The sequence below is a fragment of the Lissotriton helveticus genome, chromosome 12 (assembly GCF_964261635.1).
Source record: "Lissotriton helveticus chromosome 12, aLisHel1.1, whole genome shotgun sequence".
Lineage (NCBI taxonomy): Eukaryota > Metazoa > Chordata > Amphibia > Caudata > Salamandridae > Lissotriton > Lissotriton helveticus.
Window position 1 is genome coordinate 364,903,260 of NC_136073.1, and position 21,676 is coordinate 364,924,935.

General features: G+C 42.7%; 1 protein-coding gene across 1 annotated transcript in view; it reads right to left on the reverse strand.

Moving 5' to 3' along the window:
- The window catches only part of ITFG1 (integrin alpha FG-GAP repeat containing 1), a 1,092,549-nt gene that overhangs the window by 1,050,107 nt on the left and 20,766 nt on the right, over positions 1-21,676 (reverse strand). Inside the window, exon 2 of the mRNA XM_078670869.1 lies at positions 2,916-2,988. Within this exon, the coding sequence (XP_078526995.1) occupies positions 2,916-2,988 (73 nt within the window). The remainder of the gene's footprint in view (positions 1-2,915; positions 2,989-21,676) is intronic.

Below are 21,676 nucleotides of genomic sequence, written 5' to 3' on the forward strand. Positions count from 1 at the left end.
CTCTAAAAGAGAACACCAGCTGAGTATCATCAGCGTAAGAGATCACTCTGACCCCACAAGACTCCACCACTCCAGCTAAAGGTGCAAGATACACATTAAAGAATAGAGGGCTCAGGGAAGAGCCCTGCGGGACGCCACAAAGAAGGGGTTTACCCTCTGATCTAAAAGGCCTGAGGACCACCTTCTGAGATCTTCCCATAAGGAATGACTCAATCCAGGACAGTACATTGCCACCAATTCCAGCTTGCCTCAGACGATCCAAAAGAATCTTGTGTGAAACCGTGTCAAAAGCGGCGGATAGGTCGAGAAGGACCAACATGGCCTCCTCGCCCCTACTGGGATGGGTTTTGATTCAGTCACATGTAGGCCACCTCTGAAAAAGCCGACTGGGATGGGGACAGAGCCAGTCAAATACCAGTCAAAGTATGGAATAATTTTGACTAATTAAAAAAAAACTGTGGCTTAAATATTTATTTTACAGTTTCAAGGGGACGCCTTGTGGATCTGGTAACTTTATTCAGTTGCTCGAGCTGTTGGTCAATTGGCAATTTGTTCATTTTTTAAAGCCCGCCTACAAAATCCAGTATACTAAGGGGCATGCCAGGCTACTTGTAGACGTAAAGATCAGAGATTGATCTATAAATAGCAGCCAGTGGCTCCAGGGTCATTGCTAATTTAACTCCCTTCGAAAGATCAATTTTGTTAATTTCCACCTAGAGTAAAACGAATAAAACCTGGGCTTTTCTTGCCCTGCTTTCTTTTTCAATTATCTCAAAATCTACAAATCAATGTCATATTACGATTGGGCAGCCAAGTCTGGGACCCTGGAATGCCTTTTCTTTTGAGAAGGCGATATTCACAATTTCGCAAGTGCCTGTTTAACATAAGTGTTACAGCAAACAAATGATGGTCGGAATGCTGACATGGCAAACATTCTCCCCCAGTCAAAAGTTCTGAGTTGAATCCATCGTTCTTTTGACCACTACGCCACCCAAGTTTGGACCCAGCCATATGCAAATCAGTCTTGACCCTGTGCCCCATGGGAACAGGTCAGGCCGAACTGCTAGGCCAGGTCCTTCGTTGACCGGAAACAAGCATCCTGGGACGGGTTTCAGGGTATGTCACCCTTCTTCAGCCAGGCGTGCTTGAATCCAGTGGCATAGTAAGTAAGGGACCCACGTCTGGGCATACCCATTACACTTAGGGCAAAAAGTGTTACAGCAAACAAATTGCGAAGTGAGCTAAAGAACGATGATGGATTCAACGCAGATCTGGGACTGGGGGTGAGTGTCTGAAAAGATTCAGCGCTCCGTCTATCATCTCCTTGTGTTTGCTTTGTTAGCCCCAAGTTGACAGGGTATGCCCAGACGTGGGTCCCTTGCTCACTTTGCCACAGTATTCAAGCTAGCCTGGCTGATGAGGGCTGTTAGCCCAAAACTGGTCCCAGGATGCTTGTTTCTGGTCCAAGTAAGACATGGCTTGGCAGTTCAGTCTGGCCTGTTCCCATGAGGCACAGGGTCAAGACTGATTTGCTTATAGCTGTGTCTGAACTGGGGTGGCGAAGTGAGCTAAAGAACGATGATGGATTTAACCCAGATCTGTGACTGGGGTGAGTGCCTGAAACGTTTCAGCGCTCCGTCCATCATCTCTCTGTGTTTGCTTTGTTTAACATAGGAGCAGATGTATGTATGTATGTATGTATGTATGTATGTATGTATATATATATATATATATATATATATATATATATATATATATATATATATATATATATATATATATATAATTTGTTGATACAATACAATGCTTCTGCCATCTCTTTCCGACTTTGGAGTATGATCCAATTCAGAGACTTAAGTTTAACTTTTTACTTTGCCCCAACTTTAAGCATCAAGAAAAGTAACAGCACCTTAGACTGATTCATATAAAAAGGTAATGCGTCAATAAAAGTCACTCACATTATTTTTATTTTTTTGTTATTGTAACAGCAAATAGATCAACTACTGAACTGAATCTCTAACAGATCAGTGATACAAGAATAGAAAAAAAAAGTGAAAGATCGGGTGGCATTAACCCCTTCGCTGCGGCGGCTATTCCGCCGCAGCGCTAAGGGGGAGGCGGGGCCGCGCGGCGGTCCATTGCTCTTGACGGAACCGCTCAGTCACGGCCCGCGGGCGAGCTGTGCTTATGACGGAACGGTTTCGTCACGGCCCCGCCCGCCTAATAGAACCTTCAGCGCAGGTGCGGAATTCGCGCGGCGAGCGGGCCGTGACGGAACCGTTCCGTCACCAGCACAGCCCACCCGAGGCTCGTGACGGAACGGTTCCATCACGAGCATGGGAGGGGTTAAATTCCATATCCTTGAGAAGGTTGTGCCGAATTATTGCTATATTATTAAAAGTCAAAAGGACTCACAGTTGGTGTCACAGTGACAGTCCCATGGACAACGCCAAACAAATTGGCTGGGCCATAAGGGCCAATCATACCAATAATGAAGCCCCCTATTTTCCTTCTACTGGGGAAATGCCAGAGTGGCAGAATATCCAAACCGGCCCTGCACTAATCTGAGCTTTATTTTAAATCTGAAATAATTTCTTACGGAGGGTGGTAAAATTATCTGGTACGACGCAATGGAGGAACACATCTGTCTCCTACAGATTAAAACAATATGGCTGTGATACAAATAATTACATGTTTTTCATTATTATAACACAGTATTCACAGTATAACTGTCCAAAATTATGTATGTGACTCAGCCACTATGAATTCTATACCAAATTCTAAACATATTTCTGGGTTGATAAAAACATCTCGAAACAACAACTCATATTACACAAATGAGCTAATATTTAACTAATATGCACACAATGTAAATTATAACACCTGTACTAGAAACACAAATCACAAACACTTACTCTAATGTCAGTTGGACTTTCGGTTTGAAGTAGGGAGCCTTCTGGTCTGCCATGAATATCATTAATTTATTCTCTAGAGGAAACAAACACATAAGATTATACTCATGAACACAACACTTTACAAACACAGTTAATGAGAATGTACCAAGACTTTAATTAAAAAAACTGATGAAGTTACATCTAACAAAGCTCTAAACATCTCATAACCTCAATGTAAAATCACAGCGTCACATTCAATAAGGATCCTGCAATTAAAAGTACAAGAGAACCAAGTGCTACTTTAGTGGTCTTTTCAACTCCCTTTCTGGGGTTCTGCTGAGGGACTGGTGGTTTCACGGGTGTTATTAGTTGGCTAGCACTGTTAATCGGAAAGGCATATGTTTCATGAGGACCAGGACTTTGGTCAAGTAGGGATTCGGTCAAGGGTTCTGAGATACTGCTTGTAAGGACTGGAAACAATTATTTTATGGATGAAGGGAAGAACAACACAACCAACAAGAGGGTGTTGATTTTACTTGACAACTTCACTACCGTGTGGATGTTGGAATTGCAGAAATTGTATTTTATTTTAAAGGTTTTATATAGCGCTGGCTAGACCCGGGGGTATCAGAGCGCTTTACATGAGTATCAGACCATAGTTGCAGGTTACATCGTTACAAAGGTTACACAGTTATTAGATGCTTAATTCTAGACTGGGTGAACAGAGCTGAGACCAGGAACACCCCTTTGATATCTCCTTCATATGCTTTAGGCTTTAACAGGAAAATAATAATACCTTCCTTGCTTCAAGCGTCTCCTGTCCTAAATCCAAGTTCTTCTGAGCAAAGGCAGACTGTGTGTTCTGTTGGCAGTCATGGCACCCACGGCCAACGTACCTGGGGCCTCTATACTTCAGGAACATTGTAGATCATGTCAGTTCTGCGCACATGGCATCAGCTCGTATAGGAGGGAAAGAAAGCCTGCCTCATGGCCCACAGTCATGCATATGCCTCCCAGATATCCAAATTGAGAGTCAAAAAGGGACCCCAGGGTGAGAAAGTGAGTAGGCCTCTATGACAGTAAACGCACAAAAATTATGGGTGGGGTTACTATTTAAAGTAGAAGTGAGCTTGACACTTCAAAAAGGCAGCCTACCAAATGTCATAAATAGACAAAGTCATTCCCCAACCCTGCTTCTTCCAGACCGATATAGAAGGCAGACCAGAGAGAGGCAGGCAGGAGAAGGAATGAGACACCTAAACAGTGTGATCAAGGCTGCCTTCTCTCTCCAGGCAAGTGGTAGGATACACAGGGAAGAATGCCTCTTCAATAATAAAATTTTTAATAAGCTCTTTGTACAACTTAGGGAAGAAAGCTGGTGGCACCTCCATCTGAAGCTCCTTTGATTATTTGGGTCTATTACTTTTTTGAAGGAAACGTTTGCCATTTTGACCGTTAGACCTGAAGATAAGAAAGTAAATTTTAGCTTTTGGGCTTACAGGAAATATTTATTTAACTAATTATTCGTCCCGTAGATATTCGAGTAGAACAGTAATGTTATTCTTTGAATATTTTGCCGGATGCAGAAGCGAAAAAGCATTGTTTGTAGATTTTTACACGGGGGGGGGGGGGCTGGCTCACATTGCAATATTACTAAAACAAAGGCTCATATCTCACCCTTTGGCTCATATCTCACCCTTTCCATGAAACCAAGGTGTATTTTTAAACTGCCACATACAGCCCTTCACATGTCACTAGTAATGTATACCATCAAATTCCAGAGCCCCACAAGCAGAATTTATTTGAAAACATGATATTTTATACATAGGGCTCCCCGGTTTAATTTTTATTTTGACGTTTATACACACAAATAAGGCTGTTTCTGTAGATTTATTTATAGAAAATATAAAACAAATGTCACTTGATTTACTCCCCATGCTGTCACTAAGCCTTTCAATCTCATTTGCAGCTGTGATGGATGACAGCATGAAGAAAATCAGGACAGGCCCTCACATGTAGCCTGGTTCTGTACTGATTCAGAGTCCTTATAAATAAGAGTCCTACCTCTCTCCAGAGTCGAAGACAGCAAGTGTCTTAATGAGGCTCGATGGAGAGCTATTTGTTTAAAGACTCCAATCAGCATCGAGAGTGTAGCTACCTATAATTTTAAGAGGCTCATAATTGCTCCATGGTTTTAAACATTATTAACATTCTTCGCATTAGTAGTTTCACTGCATGGCGGTGGGCAGTAGGAGCGTCAGCATTACTGTAAATAAGTTTAGCCAGGGCCACTGGAAATGCCCACATCGTGGCCGCTGTGTTGAACACAGAATTATGGATTAACCTGTTTGACACATTATGCATCGTCTGGCGCATGAATTGTAGATTTCTTTTAAAAAAATGTTCACTTGTATAGTTCAAAAGTTACTACAAACACTCCGCTTGTGTTGCCTCACAACGCCATGTCCTACACAAGAGGTCTCCAACATGTAGTTCGGGAGCTACCGGTAGCATGCCAGTACCCTGGAAGTAGCTTCCTGAGATGCAGCTCAAAATAGTACTAAATTCAGAGGGACTACCCTAGCCATGTTGAATAAGGTCACTTTGCATGAAAAAACAATGCTTTCTTTGAGTGTGTCAAACCCCCAAAAAATTACATATTTGATACAAAATCGTGGAATAGGCGAAATTGATATGCTAATGTTTGAGAAAAAAATTACTGAAAATCCAAAACATATTGAAAACTGCTCTTTGAATGATAGTTCATCCCAAGTTACAGCTTGCTGAATTTCCTGTGTGCCAGTGGACACTTACAGTTGTGACTGTTATGTCATTGGTCATGTGAACACGTTTTATTACGATTAAATGTTACTTTTCCTGGCACTGCTGTCATGTGTCAAGGTGCAAAAAACACAGTTGATGGACAGAATGTAGAACAAGGTCATACATTCACCCCAGTACAAGGATCTGGGCCTAAATCCATCATTTTTTTGTACTCCACACCACCCTGGGTTAGACACTGGCTATAGGCAAATCAGCTCTGACCCTGTGCCTCATGGGAACAGTCCAGTCCGAACTACCAAGCCATGTCTTTCCCAGACCGGAATCAAGCATCCAAGGACCGGTTTCTGGCTATCAGCCTTCATCAGCCTGGATAGCTTGACTCCAGTGGTGTGGAGAGCCTGGGACTCACGTCTGAGCATACCCAGCCCACTCGGGGTGAAAATTGCAAAAAACACAGTTGATGGACAGAATGTAGAACAATGTCATACATTCACCCCAGTACAAGGATCTGGGCCTAAATCCATCGTTTTTTTGCACTCCACACCACCATGTGTCAAGGTGGTTGGCGTTCTGTTATAAAATTAAAATGTAAGTATTGTCCAAAAAAGATCCCGACTAAAATGCAATTTCATGACGTTAAGGATACAAAGATAAGTATAATTTTATGCTTGTTCTTAACTCCACATCTATTTACCTTGAAAAAATTAATCTAATATTGTGACATACATCTGGGTGGGCAGTACTAGCAATCCTACAAAGTGCGCACATTACTGTAATTGGCTCTAATGTGCTTCCTACTGCAACAATTGTCAAAGTCATCAGTAGCTCGGGACTATTTTCATCATTCAGAAGTAGTTCTCCTTATAGAAAAGGTTGGAGATGCCTGTCCTATTCTGTGCTGTAGCAGGTCGCCTTTCAGTTGCTGATAGCTGTATTTAGGTTTTAAACTGATACTAACGATGTGTTAAATTGTTTACAAATGACAACATAAGGAAGTAGTACAGCGTTACAGTGCATACTTGTATTACAACAGGTGGGCCCTTTTATAGTCTCTTTTCCTTTTACTGAATACCACATTTGAAGTACACTGCATTTCCCACAAACCTGTTCCCTTGGGCAAGTAGTAACAACATAGAAAAAAATACACCAACATGCTGTAAATAGGAGCAGCCCATAAGCCAATTTTGGCTGAGGTTCTGTTATTCTAATTCGGTTTAAACAGTAATGGATGATTCTATCAAGCTGTTTAGATGATCGACAGGCGCACTGTTGCTTATTTGCCTTGATTAATTGTTGCAGCCGGTAGCCACGTGTAACTAAAATGGAGGAAAACGACTGTTCATTTTGTTGCAGCCTTCAGTGGCCAAATGTGTAACATGGTGAAACATTGTTTCTTTTGAGGGCGTCCTGTACAGGATCCACCCTTGTTGATTCAAGCTGCTGGAATGGAAAAAGGGCGTGGGTCTCCAGGGGTTTGGTAAATTACAAACAGTAAATGTTACTTTGTAAACTCGTCAGGCATCAAAAGAGCTGGTTTTCTGTACCGATTTGAGAACTAAACTGTGTTTTCGCTTTCCTTGCGAAAAGATGTGGCCTGGGGGATTATGGTCGAAAGTTAAGAGTTCAAACTTGGGTGATGCCTTTATAAATTCTACAGAGTGCAATATTCGAAATGGCTGTGGTTGCATTTTCTGCAAAAAGAATAGACACTGTTTTGTGTCAAATTATACTGCTCATCATTTAAAGCAACATTTGGCAGACGTTCAATTCCCTGCTTTCAAGCATTTCAGTATGAATAAGAATAGTAATGATAATACTCACAAAGAGTCAAAGGAGGAGGAAGTATTTAAATAAAGATGTGATTTTCTGGTTAACTCTGTTGTCAATTCAATACATAAGGTGGTAATTCAGTTGTAACTGCCAATTTATCTGCGGTTTGCGCCTCCCAGGGTCAAGAGATTAATAAAGAATAAACGTAAGTCTGTTGGAAAGAATCTTCATGGTAATTGAGCATAATTTACAAGATTGGGGTTTAATTCTGCAGTATTAAAAGGATTTATTGTCCCTATTCAAGACCTGAATATAGCTGCCCTGGGTGGGCCAAAAACAAGGCGATAGGCTGATTTGAATGATCAGTTTTCTGATGTCTTCTATCATAATGATGCCACTAGTTCTTTCAACTACACTGGACTGAAAAGGACCCGGCCATTAGTTCCAGGCAGTTGATATGGAGTCGTTGCTTTTCCGCTGACCATTTTCCTCCAATGATGGCATCCCCACATGGCGCTCCCCAGCCAGATTTGGGGGCGTGGGATTCTATTATGACATCCGGATTAGACCCGAAAATGGTTCTGCCAATGGATGCATCCATGTGTGCCAGCCACAACGCATTTCTTCCAGAACAGCTGATAAAGCACAGACACTGATTCTGGATGCGAAAGGTAATCCCATATTTGATCCGGGATGGTTATAGCACCCAAATTCCAATGAGGGGTTCCTCCACCTTTTGAGGATCAGTATATAAAGTCCAGAATCAGAATTTCCATTGACCAGGTCACAAGAATGCCCCAGAACAGTCATTACAGCCAAAATGGCAGTGACCCTAGTTTTGAATGCTCCACTTGTCACTTTTCTAAGAAGGGGTGGTAAAGGCCCCAGGAGAGGTGTGGATAGAGCCTGGTCAGCATGCTAGGGCAAGAAGTTCGGCAACTTGGGACCACTGACACGTTTGTGTGCCTGACTAAGCTAAAAATGCAGGAAGGACGTTGGACCTAGAGGTAATATCTAGAAGGGCAAGACAGCAGTGTGTTTTTGGGCAATGCGAATGCTGCTTTTTCTTATGAGAGAGGCAAAGGATTTTGAATTGATCCAAAACTGGGGGACCTTGGTAATTCAGACGTTGGATAAAATTAGCCAAGGTTTTTTATTTGGTGATGACTAAATTAAAGAGACTGGACTTTATGTGCAGATTTTTGCTTCACTGGTTGAGGTTCATTCCTCAATGATGAGGGTGTTTGGTTGATCTCTCTGAGGGCCAGTGGATACAAGGGTCACTTTGCTGGCTGTGCCCATTACCTCAGACTGGTCATATGACTTTACAATGCATGCCTTTACCATGCAAGGAAAGTATTTTTTATTTTATTAAGTTTTATATAGCACGAACAAGATCCCGAGGTATATCAGAGCGCTTTACACAAGTCATAAAAAGTTGTAGGCACAAAAATCACAAACAAATGGTACACAACGAGTAATAGAATTAACAGGTAAATAACAGAATGCTACTGGGGCCAAAACATACCACTGAAATGAGCAGAGAGCAGAGACACAAGTTGAAGAAAAAAAAAGGTGGTAGGGTCAATGCACTCATGTTGGTGAACTAATTGAGGTTATGAGCAAATGCACCTAGCCCATATTAAGGTAAGAATTTGTTCATTAGGAATCTTTTGGCTTCAAGTTTGAAAGCAGTTATTGAGGAGATTCTGCGCAAATCAGGAGGAAGAGAGTTCCAGATCTTTGAGGCAGCCCCTGAGAAGGCTCAACGACAAGATCTCTTTTGTTCATGATACGTGGTTTCAGGAGGAAATTGTTAGCGCTTCTTGAGGCTCTCTCGCCACAGGATAATTCAAGCTTTTGCACTAGGTACCTGGGGGTGTTGGCATGCAGGGCTTTGTGCACTAGGACGACAATCTTCAACTGAATTCGAATTTTGTAGGGGAAACATTTAAGAGATTTTAGGACTGGGGAAATGTGCTAATTCCGTTTGGTACCAGAAACTAGTTTGGCCGCAACGTTCAGTGCTGACCTTAATGGAGCCAAGGCGTATTTGGGAAGACCACAGAGTGTAGCTCTGCCATAATCTAGTCTTGGCAAGATCAGTGGTTGGACCGCCTGTTTGAAGTCATTTTGAGGAAGGAAGGGCTTGATATTTCTAAGAGTCCTCATCAAATGATTAGCTCCCTTACATATGTTGCTGATATGACTTTTCATATTCAGGTGCTTATCCAAGGTGATTCCGAGAGATTTGGCTAAGTCTATGATGAGAGGGGTGCAATGGAAAGCCGAGAGGGGTGCAATGGAAAGCCGAGAGGGGTGCAATGGAAAGCCGAGAGGGGTGCAATGGAAAGCCAAGAGGGGTGCAATTGAAAGCCGAGAGGGGTGCAATTGAAAGCCGAGAGGGGTGCAATTGAAAGCCGAGAGGGGTGCAATTGAAAGCCGTGAGGTGAATCAAGCAAAGGTCAAGCTTGAGGGGGTGGTTTGGAGGAGACAAGGAGGAGGAATTCAGTTTTGGTGGTGTTGAGCAGGAGGTGGTTCTCAGTTAACCAATTTTGAGTAGACGTTAGGGTAGATTTGAGTGAGATGATGTTATCCAGGTATGAGATTTTCAGGTAAAGTTGTGTGTCGTCCGGGTACATATGGAAGGAAATGTTCATGTCATTTAGAGAATTAGCAAGAGGTTCCAAAAACAGGTTGAAGAGGATAGGAGAGAGGGCGGACACTTGGGGAACACCCATGAGTGCTAGAGAGGAATGGGAGAGGGAGTGGTTTACCTTAACTCTTTGTGTTCTGTGGTTGAGGGAGGAGGTGAACCATTGTAATACCAGTCCCCAGAATCCCATCCTGTTCTTCAGAGTGGAAAGGAGGTTGTTGTGATTAACCGTGTCGAATGCGGAGGAAAGTTCAAGTAGGATCAGGAGGCAGGAATCCTTTTGGTCAAGCATTTTTAAGATGTCGTCCAAGCGTGCGTGAGTGCCGATTCTGTGCTGTGCCCCTTCCGAAAGACTGATTGATGCTGGTTAAGGAGTTGGAAATTCTCCATGTGAGCAAAAAGTTGGGATTGTACGCATTTTTCTAGTAGTTTGGCTAGAGTGGGGATGTTCGATATGGGGCGAAAATTATTGAGGTTAGATTTATCTGCTGTTGTTTTTTTTAGTGTGGGTGATACCAGCGCTGCTTTTAGAAAGTCAGGAATCGCGCCTTGTGATAGAGAAACGTTTACAAACCTTGTCCAGGTAGGGATGAGGACATTCTTGATCTCTTTGAAGATGGTCGGGGCAGTGGGTCACTGAAGTAGTTGGAAGGATTGCTGTTCAGAAGAATCCTGTTTATGTCTTTTGCACTGAAAGGGCTAAAGGTACTCCATGAGGCATTGTTCTTAATGATCAGGCTTGTGAGATTGGGGTTTTCTAAGAGGACAAGAGGTGGTGAGGACCCTGAAACTGGCAGTAGAGCCTTCTTGGAGGCAAGTTCACTGGAGAGGAGTCTTGATTTCTCAATGAAAAAAGCTGAAAATTCATCGCCAGACAGCGGGCTGACATCAGAGACAGAGTTATTTGAACAAACAATTGCTTGTTGTTTGACCTATTCGAAGAGTTTCCTGGGGTGATTTGTGGCTTGATCAAGTTGATGTCTAAAGTAATCTGCCTTAGCACTCTTGATTTGCTTGTTGTAAATACTTCCGGCCTCTCTAAGGAATTTTAATTGTTTAAGGGAGGGACTTGACCTCCAGGACCGTTCAGCTGCCCTAAGGTTGCATCTTTCCGTGTTTAAATTGTTGTTGTACTATGGTTTGGATTTTTTTGTTGAGGTATTTTTTAGTTGAAGTGGTGCAATGTTGTCCAAGATGTTAGAGATGGCCGAGTGGTGGGCGTCAGGGGAGTAGCTGAACCTCGCTCGATTCATCTTGAGAGGATAGGGCAGTTTTACAATGGGCAGATAATTCATCTGGGTTTATTGATCTGAAATCCCTTTTCCAGATCTTGGCTTTCATTGGATGAACCTTCCTCATCGATAGCTCCATGTCAATAAGGAAGAGAATGCAATGGTGGTCTGACCAAGCACAAGGGGTAATGGATTTCAGTGTGTGGACTGCCCTTTCGAGATAATAAGGTCTAAAGTTTCACCTTTATTGTGAGAAGGTTGGTCACAATGCTGCATCAGTTCATGATTATTCAAAAAGGCTTTCAGGCAAGTTACCGCTTGGTCATTAGGGTTGGACCAGTGGATAGTGAAATATCCAAGAAAGATTTGGAACATAAATGAGTCGACATTACTCGAGATGATCTCCATTAGTTGTTCAACGAAGGGTAGGTTGTCTCCCAGAGGGTGATAAAAGGTGTGAAGTTTGCAGACCGGCCGGTGGTTACTTGAGATGATGAGACAGAGATATTCACAGGCAGATGGCGAAGAGGACTCTATGTGGGAGATTGAGAGTGGGTTCCTATGAATGCAGGCTAGGCCACCCCCAAGCTTCCTGGCTCTTTCTAGCCTAAGTATGTCATGAGTAGGAGGAACAAGGAGGTCTAAAATAGGAGTGGAGGCTGGATTTAGCCAAGATTCAGTAAGGATGATAATGTCTAGATCGTTGTGTTGAATTAGGTCAAAGATTTCGGAGGCGTGTTTGTTGGTTGACCTGCAATTGAGTAGTACACATTTCAGATTAGGGGGATTTGTGGAGGAAGGAGTCTGGGTGACTTTCACTCTCGTGAGGTTGTCTTTATTGATGAATCTAAGATTATGAGGAGGTTCTCTGTTCAAGTTAGGATGGATGGTTTGTATTTGCTTTGGCGGGTTCAAGTTGGAGTTGGACCTAGTCGAGTAAGAGTTGTGAAGGTCATTAAGATCATTGGGCGCCAAAGTCTCAGCTCTTCTGGGCCGGGAGGGCGTGTTAGCTAAGGGAATGGTTTGAGGGACGACAGGGGCTAACAACTGGTCCATGCGTTCACTATCACTAGGGTAGGGTCTAGGCAGATTCGCAGAGGTGAGGATGGAACTGATCACGGGAAAAAAGTCAGTTGAGAGGACTTTCAGGTCATGTAGTTTGGTAGTGAGAAGGTGCAGCTGGAGATGTACATCATCAAGGCGCGCACCTAAGTATGAAAGAGGTATAGGATGTGTTGAGAGAGTAAGCGGGGGGGCTCCGTGTAAGCCTGTGTGCGATAATGTGGAGGATAGTTGTTCCTGCGGAGGGAGTTGATTGTGTGTAACTAGCGGGGTACAATGAGTCTTGGGTATCAAAGATGTAGTGTTAGCGAGGGTGGAATGACCATATCTCTGAGGGTCAGGAGCAATTCCGACCGGAGACTGTGTGTATGACAAATCCTGTTCGGAGTAAGGCATTTGTCCAATCACCCGCGTGGTGTGTGGCGAGGGAAGAAGGATGAGGGTAGAGTGTTCAATCATTGAGGGCAAAGATACAAGGTCGGATGGGGATCTCTCCGCCCACGGAGCAGAAGGAGTCGAACTAGCTGGCTCAGCACCGAGGGGACTTGAGATGTCCCTCAATTGCTCTGGCAATGAAGAAAGGGAACAGGGTGGGCTCTCCCCGAGAGGAACAGAAAGAATCGGACTAGCAGGTTGAGCGCCTAGATGATCAGAGAGGTTTATCACCTGCTGGGTCAAGGGACTAGAAGGGTCGTGCACCTCCACCAGGGACTGAACTGCTCTGTGATCGTCAAGCAACGAGGAATAATTCAGAGGGAGCGAGGGTCTCTGCTGAGTGGTGGGGGGAGGACTGGTGCTGACCAGATTTGCTGAGTGGTGGGGGGAGGACTGGTGCTGACCAGATTGCTGGAAGGATGAGGATGGGTGTCTAAGGGCTTCGCCAAAACCACGAGCTTGAGTGACGGGAAGATAGTAGCTATCTTAATCAGAATGGCATTGGAAGTATAGTTGTATAGTTAAGGTAAGTTAAACCCCTACATACATAATGTAATTTTGAATCCATTTTATTGGGCGGGGGAGACACCCCCAAACTTCCACACCTTTCTCTAAATTATTTATTTTTGTTATTCTTTATGGGGAGGGAAACCCACCCAACCCCCCCGTTTTTGAAAACTACCTTTACTACCCCATACTACTAAACCCGAAAATTATGCTTCCCACCCTATACCCTTTCCCACTCTTAAACCCTAACAATACCCTTCCCACCAAATACCCTTAACCACTAGTGAACATGAAAAGTATCCCTATCCCCCTATACCAACCCTTAAAACCCTAAAATACATTTACCTTTCTTTTACACATTATTTACACCGCCCCCCACCCACCCAAGAAGGAGATGGAGTGGACACTGGTGCAATAGCAGATTTCTCTCCGGCAGCTGGCAAGACTGGTGGGCCTTTTTCATCCTGGATTCAAGCAATCTTTCAGGGACCTCTTTACTACAGGACAATTAAATGGTGAAAGACAAGGCAAAAGAGAAAATAAATGGGTAGTTATACCATGAAGATGCATGTGACGGAAGGGTCATTTTTGAAACATTATATAATCTATTATTAGACTCAGAAGCAATTCTCTGGGGTTTGGCTTGCCAGGTGTGGTACTTTCTCAACTGGAGTAAGATGGTCCAGGAGGAAGTTGTCAATTCACATAAACTGTTTAGAGCTTCTTTCAGGCTGCTTTGCAGTCCAGAGCTTCGTAAAAATACAAGATCAGATGTTCGTTCAGTCCACCTATGAATGGACAATCTAACAGCAGTCAGGTATATCAACGGATTGAGAGTACCATGGTCAAGGTCCTCAGCTGAGTGGGCCAGGGCATTATGAGAGTGTTGCTGTTCTGTCTCTAGCAGGGGGTATCACTGAAAGTGAAATATCTGCCAGGGCCAGGCAATTGGTTGGCAGAGTGGTACTTCAGGTACCTTTACGGCACCAACATCAGGTGTCTGGCCCGTCAGGCTTGCGAGACCCTGAACAAAGTTTCGGTACTGTTCACTACCAGCACACTTGCAGAGGTAATTCAGCAGAGACCAGATCCGGAAGCTTTAATGACAGACGCTTTTCTTCAGGATTGGTCCAATGGAAATCACTTTGCGTTTCTGCCTTTCATCATAACACCCATGTATGCACAGGCAGTTGGTTATGGTGGTCTTAATAGCACCACTTTGGACGGCACAATTTTGCTATCACTCCCTTCCATTTGGATCACGCAGAGGGTTGTCCAAATTGTCTGCCAGTCGTCCCACAATTAGTGATTGTACCTCAAGGTCAATATAATATGCTTTTTCTGGAGGGCAACCCTACTCTGGGAGCATGGAACCTCTCAGGTTGCTTGCAGATATGCCAGGACTTTTAGAATCTGTTTAATGGAACATCTGAGCTTCAAAGGGTATGCCCAGATGTGGCTCCCGTGTTCTCCATGCCACTGGAGTCAAGCTAGCCTGGCTGATGAGGGGTGTTACCCCGAAACTGGTCCTGGATGCTTGTTTCCGGTCCAGTGAAGCCCTGGCTTGGCAGTTCCGGCTGGACTGTTCCCTTAAGGAACAGGGTCAAGACTGATTTGCATATTGTTGGATCTGAACTGGGGTGGCGGAGTGAGCTAAAGAACGATGATGGATTCAACCCTGATCTGTGACTGGAGGTCAGAGTTTGAAAAGTGTCAGCGCTCCGTCCATCATCTCCTTGTGTTTGCTTTATTTCGGTTACTGAACAAAAATAAATGTGGACATGTGCTGGTAAAATTAGAAGAAAATAAATATGGATAAATAGAGACAAAAGTTAAACAAAGGCAATAAAATGAGAACCTTGCTTATACATCCAGTCCAAATATCCCATTTCCACTGCAAAGACGAGTAAACATGAGCAACTGGTCCAGGATTAAATGCTCAAAGTGACTGTGGAACACACAGGATACAAATCTAACTCCAGATCAGTAAGTTACAACATTTGACAAGTTTGAGGAGACAACTATGAGCAAAACTTAACCTGTTAACTTCACATGGCAAATCTTTTTAAACCCCTCCCCCATCCAACATACGTACACCACAATACCCCATTCCCAGGTAACCCACACACGCAACTTTACAATTTAACAATGATAGGGCAGGCAGCAATAGCAACAGAGATGGAGCACACACTAATAAGAACAGAAATTGGGTGCATAGGTGTACTTTTGAAGTAAAGTGCCCATTTTGAAGGAGTCTAGTCAGATTTTTCCAGTTCAACACCATCTGAGTAGGCAATGAAGTGGAAGATTTTGGGAACTGGGTGGGAAGGAACACACGAGGGAAAGGACCGAGAAGGGGGGCTATATTTCATATTCAGTGGCTTCCAGGACCAGCCTCATAGGGAAGACTGAGAAGCAAAAGAGGCTCGTCAGCCTGACTTCTTACTTTACTGAAAGATAAGCAGCTCTGCTCTCATGTAGGTGTTAAGTGACTATTTGGTGTGTCATCAGTACACAAGGATGTATCGGTGTTTCCACTTACAAAGAAATACAACTTTCTGCTTGGAATTAAAATGATTCAGACTACAAATTAGCTAACTTAGTAAAATGATGTTGGATTTTTAATCTGAAGTTCCACTCTGAATAATGGTATTTAAATTTGGTTAACAAGTTAACAAGAATTTACCTGCTGAACATGCTAGAAAAAACAAGTATTTTATAGTAAATGGTATGCACCAGATGAAAATATAGCTGCATACTTATTTAGAGGTAAAACTGGCCATGGTCCAAGTGTAAAATTATATACTTTAAATGTTCACCTAACCATGATGCACTTGGTAAGCAAAAAAGGAGAAATCACTACTGCTAGGTTTCCATTTCCTGCTTAATTACTTTACAAGGCTATGAAACAACAACATTGCAATTTTAGATCCTATGTATAATGCGGGAACTGATGTCTCAGCCCGTTAACACATCCAATGCGAGGATCCATGTTTGACCCCATGGTCACATATTTGTACTACTCAGTGGATCACCCTCCGGAAGTCGATAAAAAGATTACCTTTATGATGTGTAACAATTAGCATCTGTTCTGTGGTGCCAAGAAACCACTGGTAAATGGACACTATATGAATACATTTGTTATGTTATATGTATGCAGATTACTTTGGGAAAATACGAATACTACGTCATTCTGGTATTATAGTATTTTAGAGAAATTGATTATAAGTAGGAAGGTATTAATGACTTAAAAAACATGAAGAACATGCTTTTATAATTGTATTTATATAGCACTTACTACCCCTGAAGAGGTGGCCACACACTCGCTTTTTAATGGTGGATTTTAGGTATATAGAGATGCCTTTTGAGCATGCATGCAATTTGAGAATGCAAGGCTATAGAAAGAAACAACATTATTTGCAACGGAACATAGCACAATATTAAGTACTTTTGATGACACTAGAATCAGGAGCAGGAGAACAGTCTCTCTACTCTTAGATTCCTACTAGTGCACTGTAGTGATGTCCCTTGTGGACTTTGGTTCTCACATAGCTTAGAGTATTAGATGTTTTAGGCTGCTTCTGCTTGCACAGCTACACCTAACACTTTTGTTTTTTTGAGTCATTATTTTGAAAAAACGCGGTTTATGTGATTTTGTTATTCAGTGACTCTTCTTGGGTTTCAGTCTGCACATTTTATACAAGGACATTTAGAATACACACACACCATATTGTACTGTTTTCTGCTTGGTGAGCAACAGCTCGTAACATTTTAGACATGACATTCAAGCCCAGCTGCAACTTTTCCAACACAGTAGTTTTCTCAAATAAACTGCGTTTGTCCCTTTGTGGGCAGAGATGAGAATACCAGCAGAGAGACCTGTCCAGGAAAAAGTGCATGCCAAGTATGGGGTCTGTTGCTAACCCCAGAGATCATTAATATATCCCTTTGCTTACACAGTAAGAATAGGCATTGACAGATATATAATTGGCCATTGTTGGGTTGTTCATTGTAAACAGTCTGTTAGTAATGTTGATTACTTTGCTTATTTATATTGGTCTACTAATTGGTGCACATCTTCATAAGACACTACAATTGTTTCAATAAATGTATTGTAAACTTTCATTGTGCATTTTCTTTGTCTACTAAGGGGATGCATGAGTAAGATACAAAAGGTGATGATCTGTTTCTACGGTTCCCTTGGGGACTAGGGATTTGTGTTCTCAGTTTGCCAAAATCACCGGCTACTCTAGGAAGGTTAGGAGTTTAGGTGAGGCACAGTGAGCTAGCCCCAATTTGGGCTACTAAGTAGTGATGTGGTAGAGAGAGACATTCCCTACATTCTGAAGTCCTGTCATCCCAAGGCACAGTTCTGCTTACCAGCAGAATCCCTGCAACAGAACCACTCCCGCAAGTAAATCTGACCAGCTCTAGGGGTGGAAGCGTAAAGTAATGTCTGGATGCATACTCAGGAAAATAACTAGAGTTTTAGGCTATACTCAAAGGAAGCATTAATCGCAAGATCATAGCAATATAAGAAAAATATGGGTAGGGTAATAAAGCAAACACTGAAAAGTAGATTCTGCAGTACTGGAGTTGTTCTCTTATGATTGTAATCCTTAAGTCTGGATCACATTATTACTTACAAAGCAACGTAGGCTACATTTTTACCTCCACAGTGTAGCATGGTATAGGATGGAAGGCAGGGACAGCTCTCCTAGACAGTAGAAGTATACTGTCTGCATTTCTTTGACTTTTGGGTGGAGATCACAGAGTTGACCAGGATGGCACTGGGCCATCTTTAGAAATTCAATGAAGACTATGTTAGCAAGAGGCTGCTGACTGGACTTTCTCCAGCAATTCCCTTTGATAAATGGTAGGGCTAGGGATGGACTGCAGTAATATTTCTGTGGCATTCCAAAGGGCTCTCAACTGATGCAATTAATGGCAAAGGCTGCAAGTTAACATTGATAACTGGAAAAGATGTAGTCTGATTAATAAGATGCAGACCTCAGAACTAGAGGACGTGTTCTTGTAACCTAGATTACCACACTTGTTAAAGTGTGCGAGTCGCTGCAAGCTGTTTTACATTTCCATCCCTCCGCTCGATTTCCAGTGTGATCCACGCAAGACAAGTCGTTCATTTATATTCAAAGTGAAGTTCTTGATACTACTGGAGTTTGAGTGTGCCTGTCTTCCCCATAATGACACTTATACTTCCCAAACTAGCATATATACAACGTGACTCATCCATTTAAATAAAAAATAAAAAACACTAAGCTAGACTGAAATGGTGGTTCCTTGACATCAGGACAACACTTGGATTCAGATGATGTGGTTCTGCTCTAACTAGCATAATACCATAAACCTCAGTGCTGCAAATTAACAGATGAGAGAGTTTGAGGATGCACATGTCCTCGCCACTGGTGCATTAACCCATCCGAAGCAAGATCGGCAAACACATCTAAAGGTAATTTCTGGACGTAAAGAAAGCTAAGCGGAATATCAGGAGGGAACAAACATTTGCAATTCAATAGGTCTCGCATTAGTGAATATTTGAGCTATTAGCATTGTAAATGTTGATGGCTGGTTTGTTTTTTGTCAAAAAAATATCCTACCACTAGCAGAAGTAATAAATGAAAAGGCACGAAGCAAAGAAAGAATGCAGTACCATAGGATGTTACTAGGTGTCCACGTGGAGTTGTAAAGGCACCTCTATTTGTTTTATATGGTTCTGCGCCCTTAATGCAATTATAAAGAGAAATAATGCATTAAGGCTGCATTACTTTATGTGACTAATACTGGTTCCTTTAAAACTCCACAGGGACACCTAGTTACAGCCTATTAGACAGTACTTAACTGAAATAACCTAAACAAAACCATCCACAGCACAAAACATTGGGATTCTGGAATACTAAACAAAGCAAACCGAAGTCAGGAGAATAAGTTTTAAGAACAGAGGCCTTAGAAAGAGCCGATAGCTATTCCCCAGGACAAAGAAATCACAGCTGCATTTGTGTTTTGTCAAGCAAGAAACTGACCCTTTGCAGAAGAACTGGCAAGTAGAGGGTAAAAGGATATACTGGCTTCTGCTAGAGGAAATAAGGCAGTTCAAGGTGGTTCCGAGAGAGAGCAAAGATGTCAATTGCAATTTTTAGTAACCGCAGAGTATCGCAATAGCGACCACAACAAAAGAAATTTGGTATAAGGACAAAACAATGATGTACAATTGTGACATGCTGCGGCTGCGTTCGACACGGTCGACCATAACATCTTATTGTACCGTGTCGAACAAGCGGGGATCCGGGGAACAGCCTACGGGTGGATAAAATCTGTTTTAATGGGCAGAACCCAGGCAGTGCGGCTTGGGAGCTATAAGGCCCCTAACCCAACTTCATCCCTGTCTCCACTATTGTTTAATTTGTATATCCGCCCTTTGATTCACTCACTTAATATCAGGAAAACAATAGTTTTTAACTATGCTGACGACTTACAGCTAGTTTTTAAGTTGGACTCCCAAAATGCAGCCGCTGAATTTCAAGCTACAATGTTGCATATCCAACGTTGGATGGACCAAAACCAATTGAAGCTCAATCCCGGCAAAACAGAACTGGTGTTGCCTGGGAAGAGCTCCACTTGCTGGGGACCCCATTTCTGGTCGGGCGAATTAGGCCCATCACCTCTCCCGTCTTCATCAGTGAAGAGTCTCGGGGTGACCATAGATGCGGATCTCTCTCTGAAGGGACATGTGGGCACCGTGGTCTCCGCCTCTCTTTTCCAATTACGCAAAATAAGGAAGATCGCGTACCTGTTGTCTCATCAAGCTTTGATTCAGGTGGTGATAGCACTGGTGCTTTCTCGTCTTGATTTTTCCAACTCTCTTTTCACTGGCCTCCCTTTGGGACTGCTTAATCGCCTTCAAATAATTCAAAATCAGGCGGCCAGACTGATCAACAGACAGCCGAGATGGCAGTCAGCTAGGATATTACTGCGTAACCTACATTGGTTACCTATAGCGCAACGCACCGCTTTCAAGTCTGGATGTATAATCTTTAAGGCGCTGCACGAGCCCTAAGTTTCTCAATAGCCTAATTACTAGATATGTTCCTTCACGCAACATTCGTTCCGCCCATCTTCATCTACTGTCTATCCCACTAATTAAATTGAAACGACAAGGCGGGCATAGGTTTTCCTATTTGGCGCCTAGGCTTTGGAACTCACTTCCACTCTCAGTCAGGAACTGTGATAGTCTTTTGGGCTTCAGAAAGGCATTGAAAACCTGGCTCTTTGTGCAATCCGGCTAAATTGGTTCTATGCAGTTGCTAGTGTATGAATAGCGCCATGAAGCCTACGGTGTAAGTGCGCTTGATAAATTTATCTTAACATAACATAAAAGAACATAACATGCTATAAAAGTTAGGATATCGTAACAGAAAAGGTGTTCCTCTTGGAATTGAGGCACAGTAAATATTACTGATGGGTCTATTGTGACAACTGCGCAAACATTCAAACAGAAACACAATACGAGAAGAAAAAAATATCTTAACAAATTACGAGATAAGCAATAGTGAATGTGACATTTACAACACAAATGTGAGTAAAGATATTTCAATTTATTTATTTTTATTTATTATTTTGTTGCAGTTTTATATAGCGTCAACTTGATCCAGGGGCATTTGAACGCTTTACATGACCTCCAGATTACAGTACACATGGTCAGGGTTTTTCGGGGAGCAGGGGACATTGACTGATTCTCCCAGAATCACAGGATGCATACTGCACACATTACTCTGGCCAGCAGAGGTACCCCTTACTCGGCCAATGTGGCTTGCCTTTTGCTGCCTGCTGGTTTGACCTGGAGGTCACTGGTTTGAATCCTGGCTGATCATCGCAGCATTACAAATGGAACAAGCATTGGCAAAGCCAATAGGCCTCGCCTTTGGGACCTTATAAGTGCTTAGCCATGCAACAGTTGATGTTCTTGCACCAAGGATATTGTGCTGCAATACTAAACACTTATAAGGTCCCAAAGGCGAGACCTTTTGGCTATGCCAATGCTTGTTTGTAATGTGATGTGAAAGCACAAACTAGTTTGCTGTAGAAGTGGGTACCGCAATGTAAGATAGCATACAGCTGTATCGTCAGCAGTGGCTCCAGTCATACTCATTTATTGTATTATTTATATAGCGCAATCTGGACCTCAACGGTGTGTGGGGGTCTTTGTCTTTGCCAATGCTTTTTGGTGATGTTCCTTGAGACAACAGCAATAATCATGCATGTGCACACCTACAGAATGACATGGGCTGCACTTTTTCCGTTTATCGTACTGAAGAGGG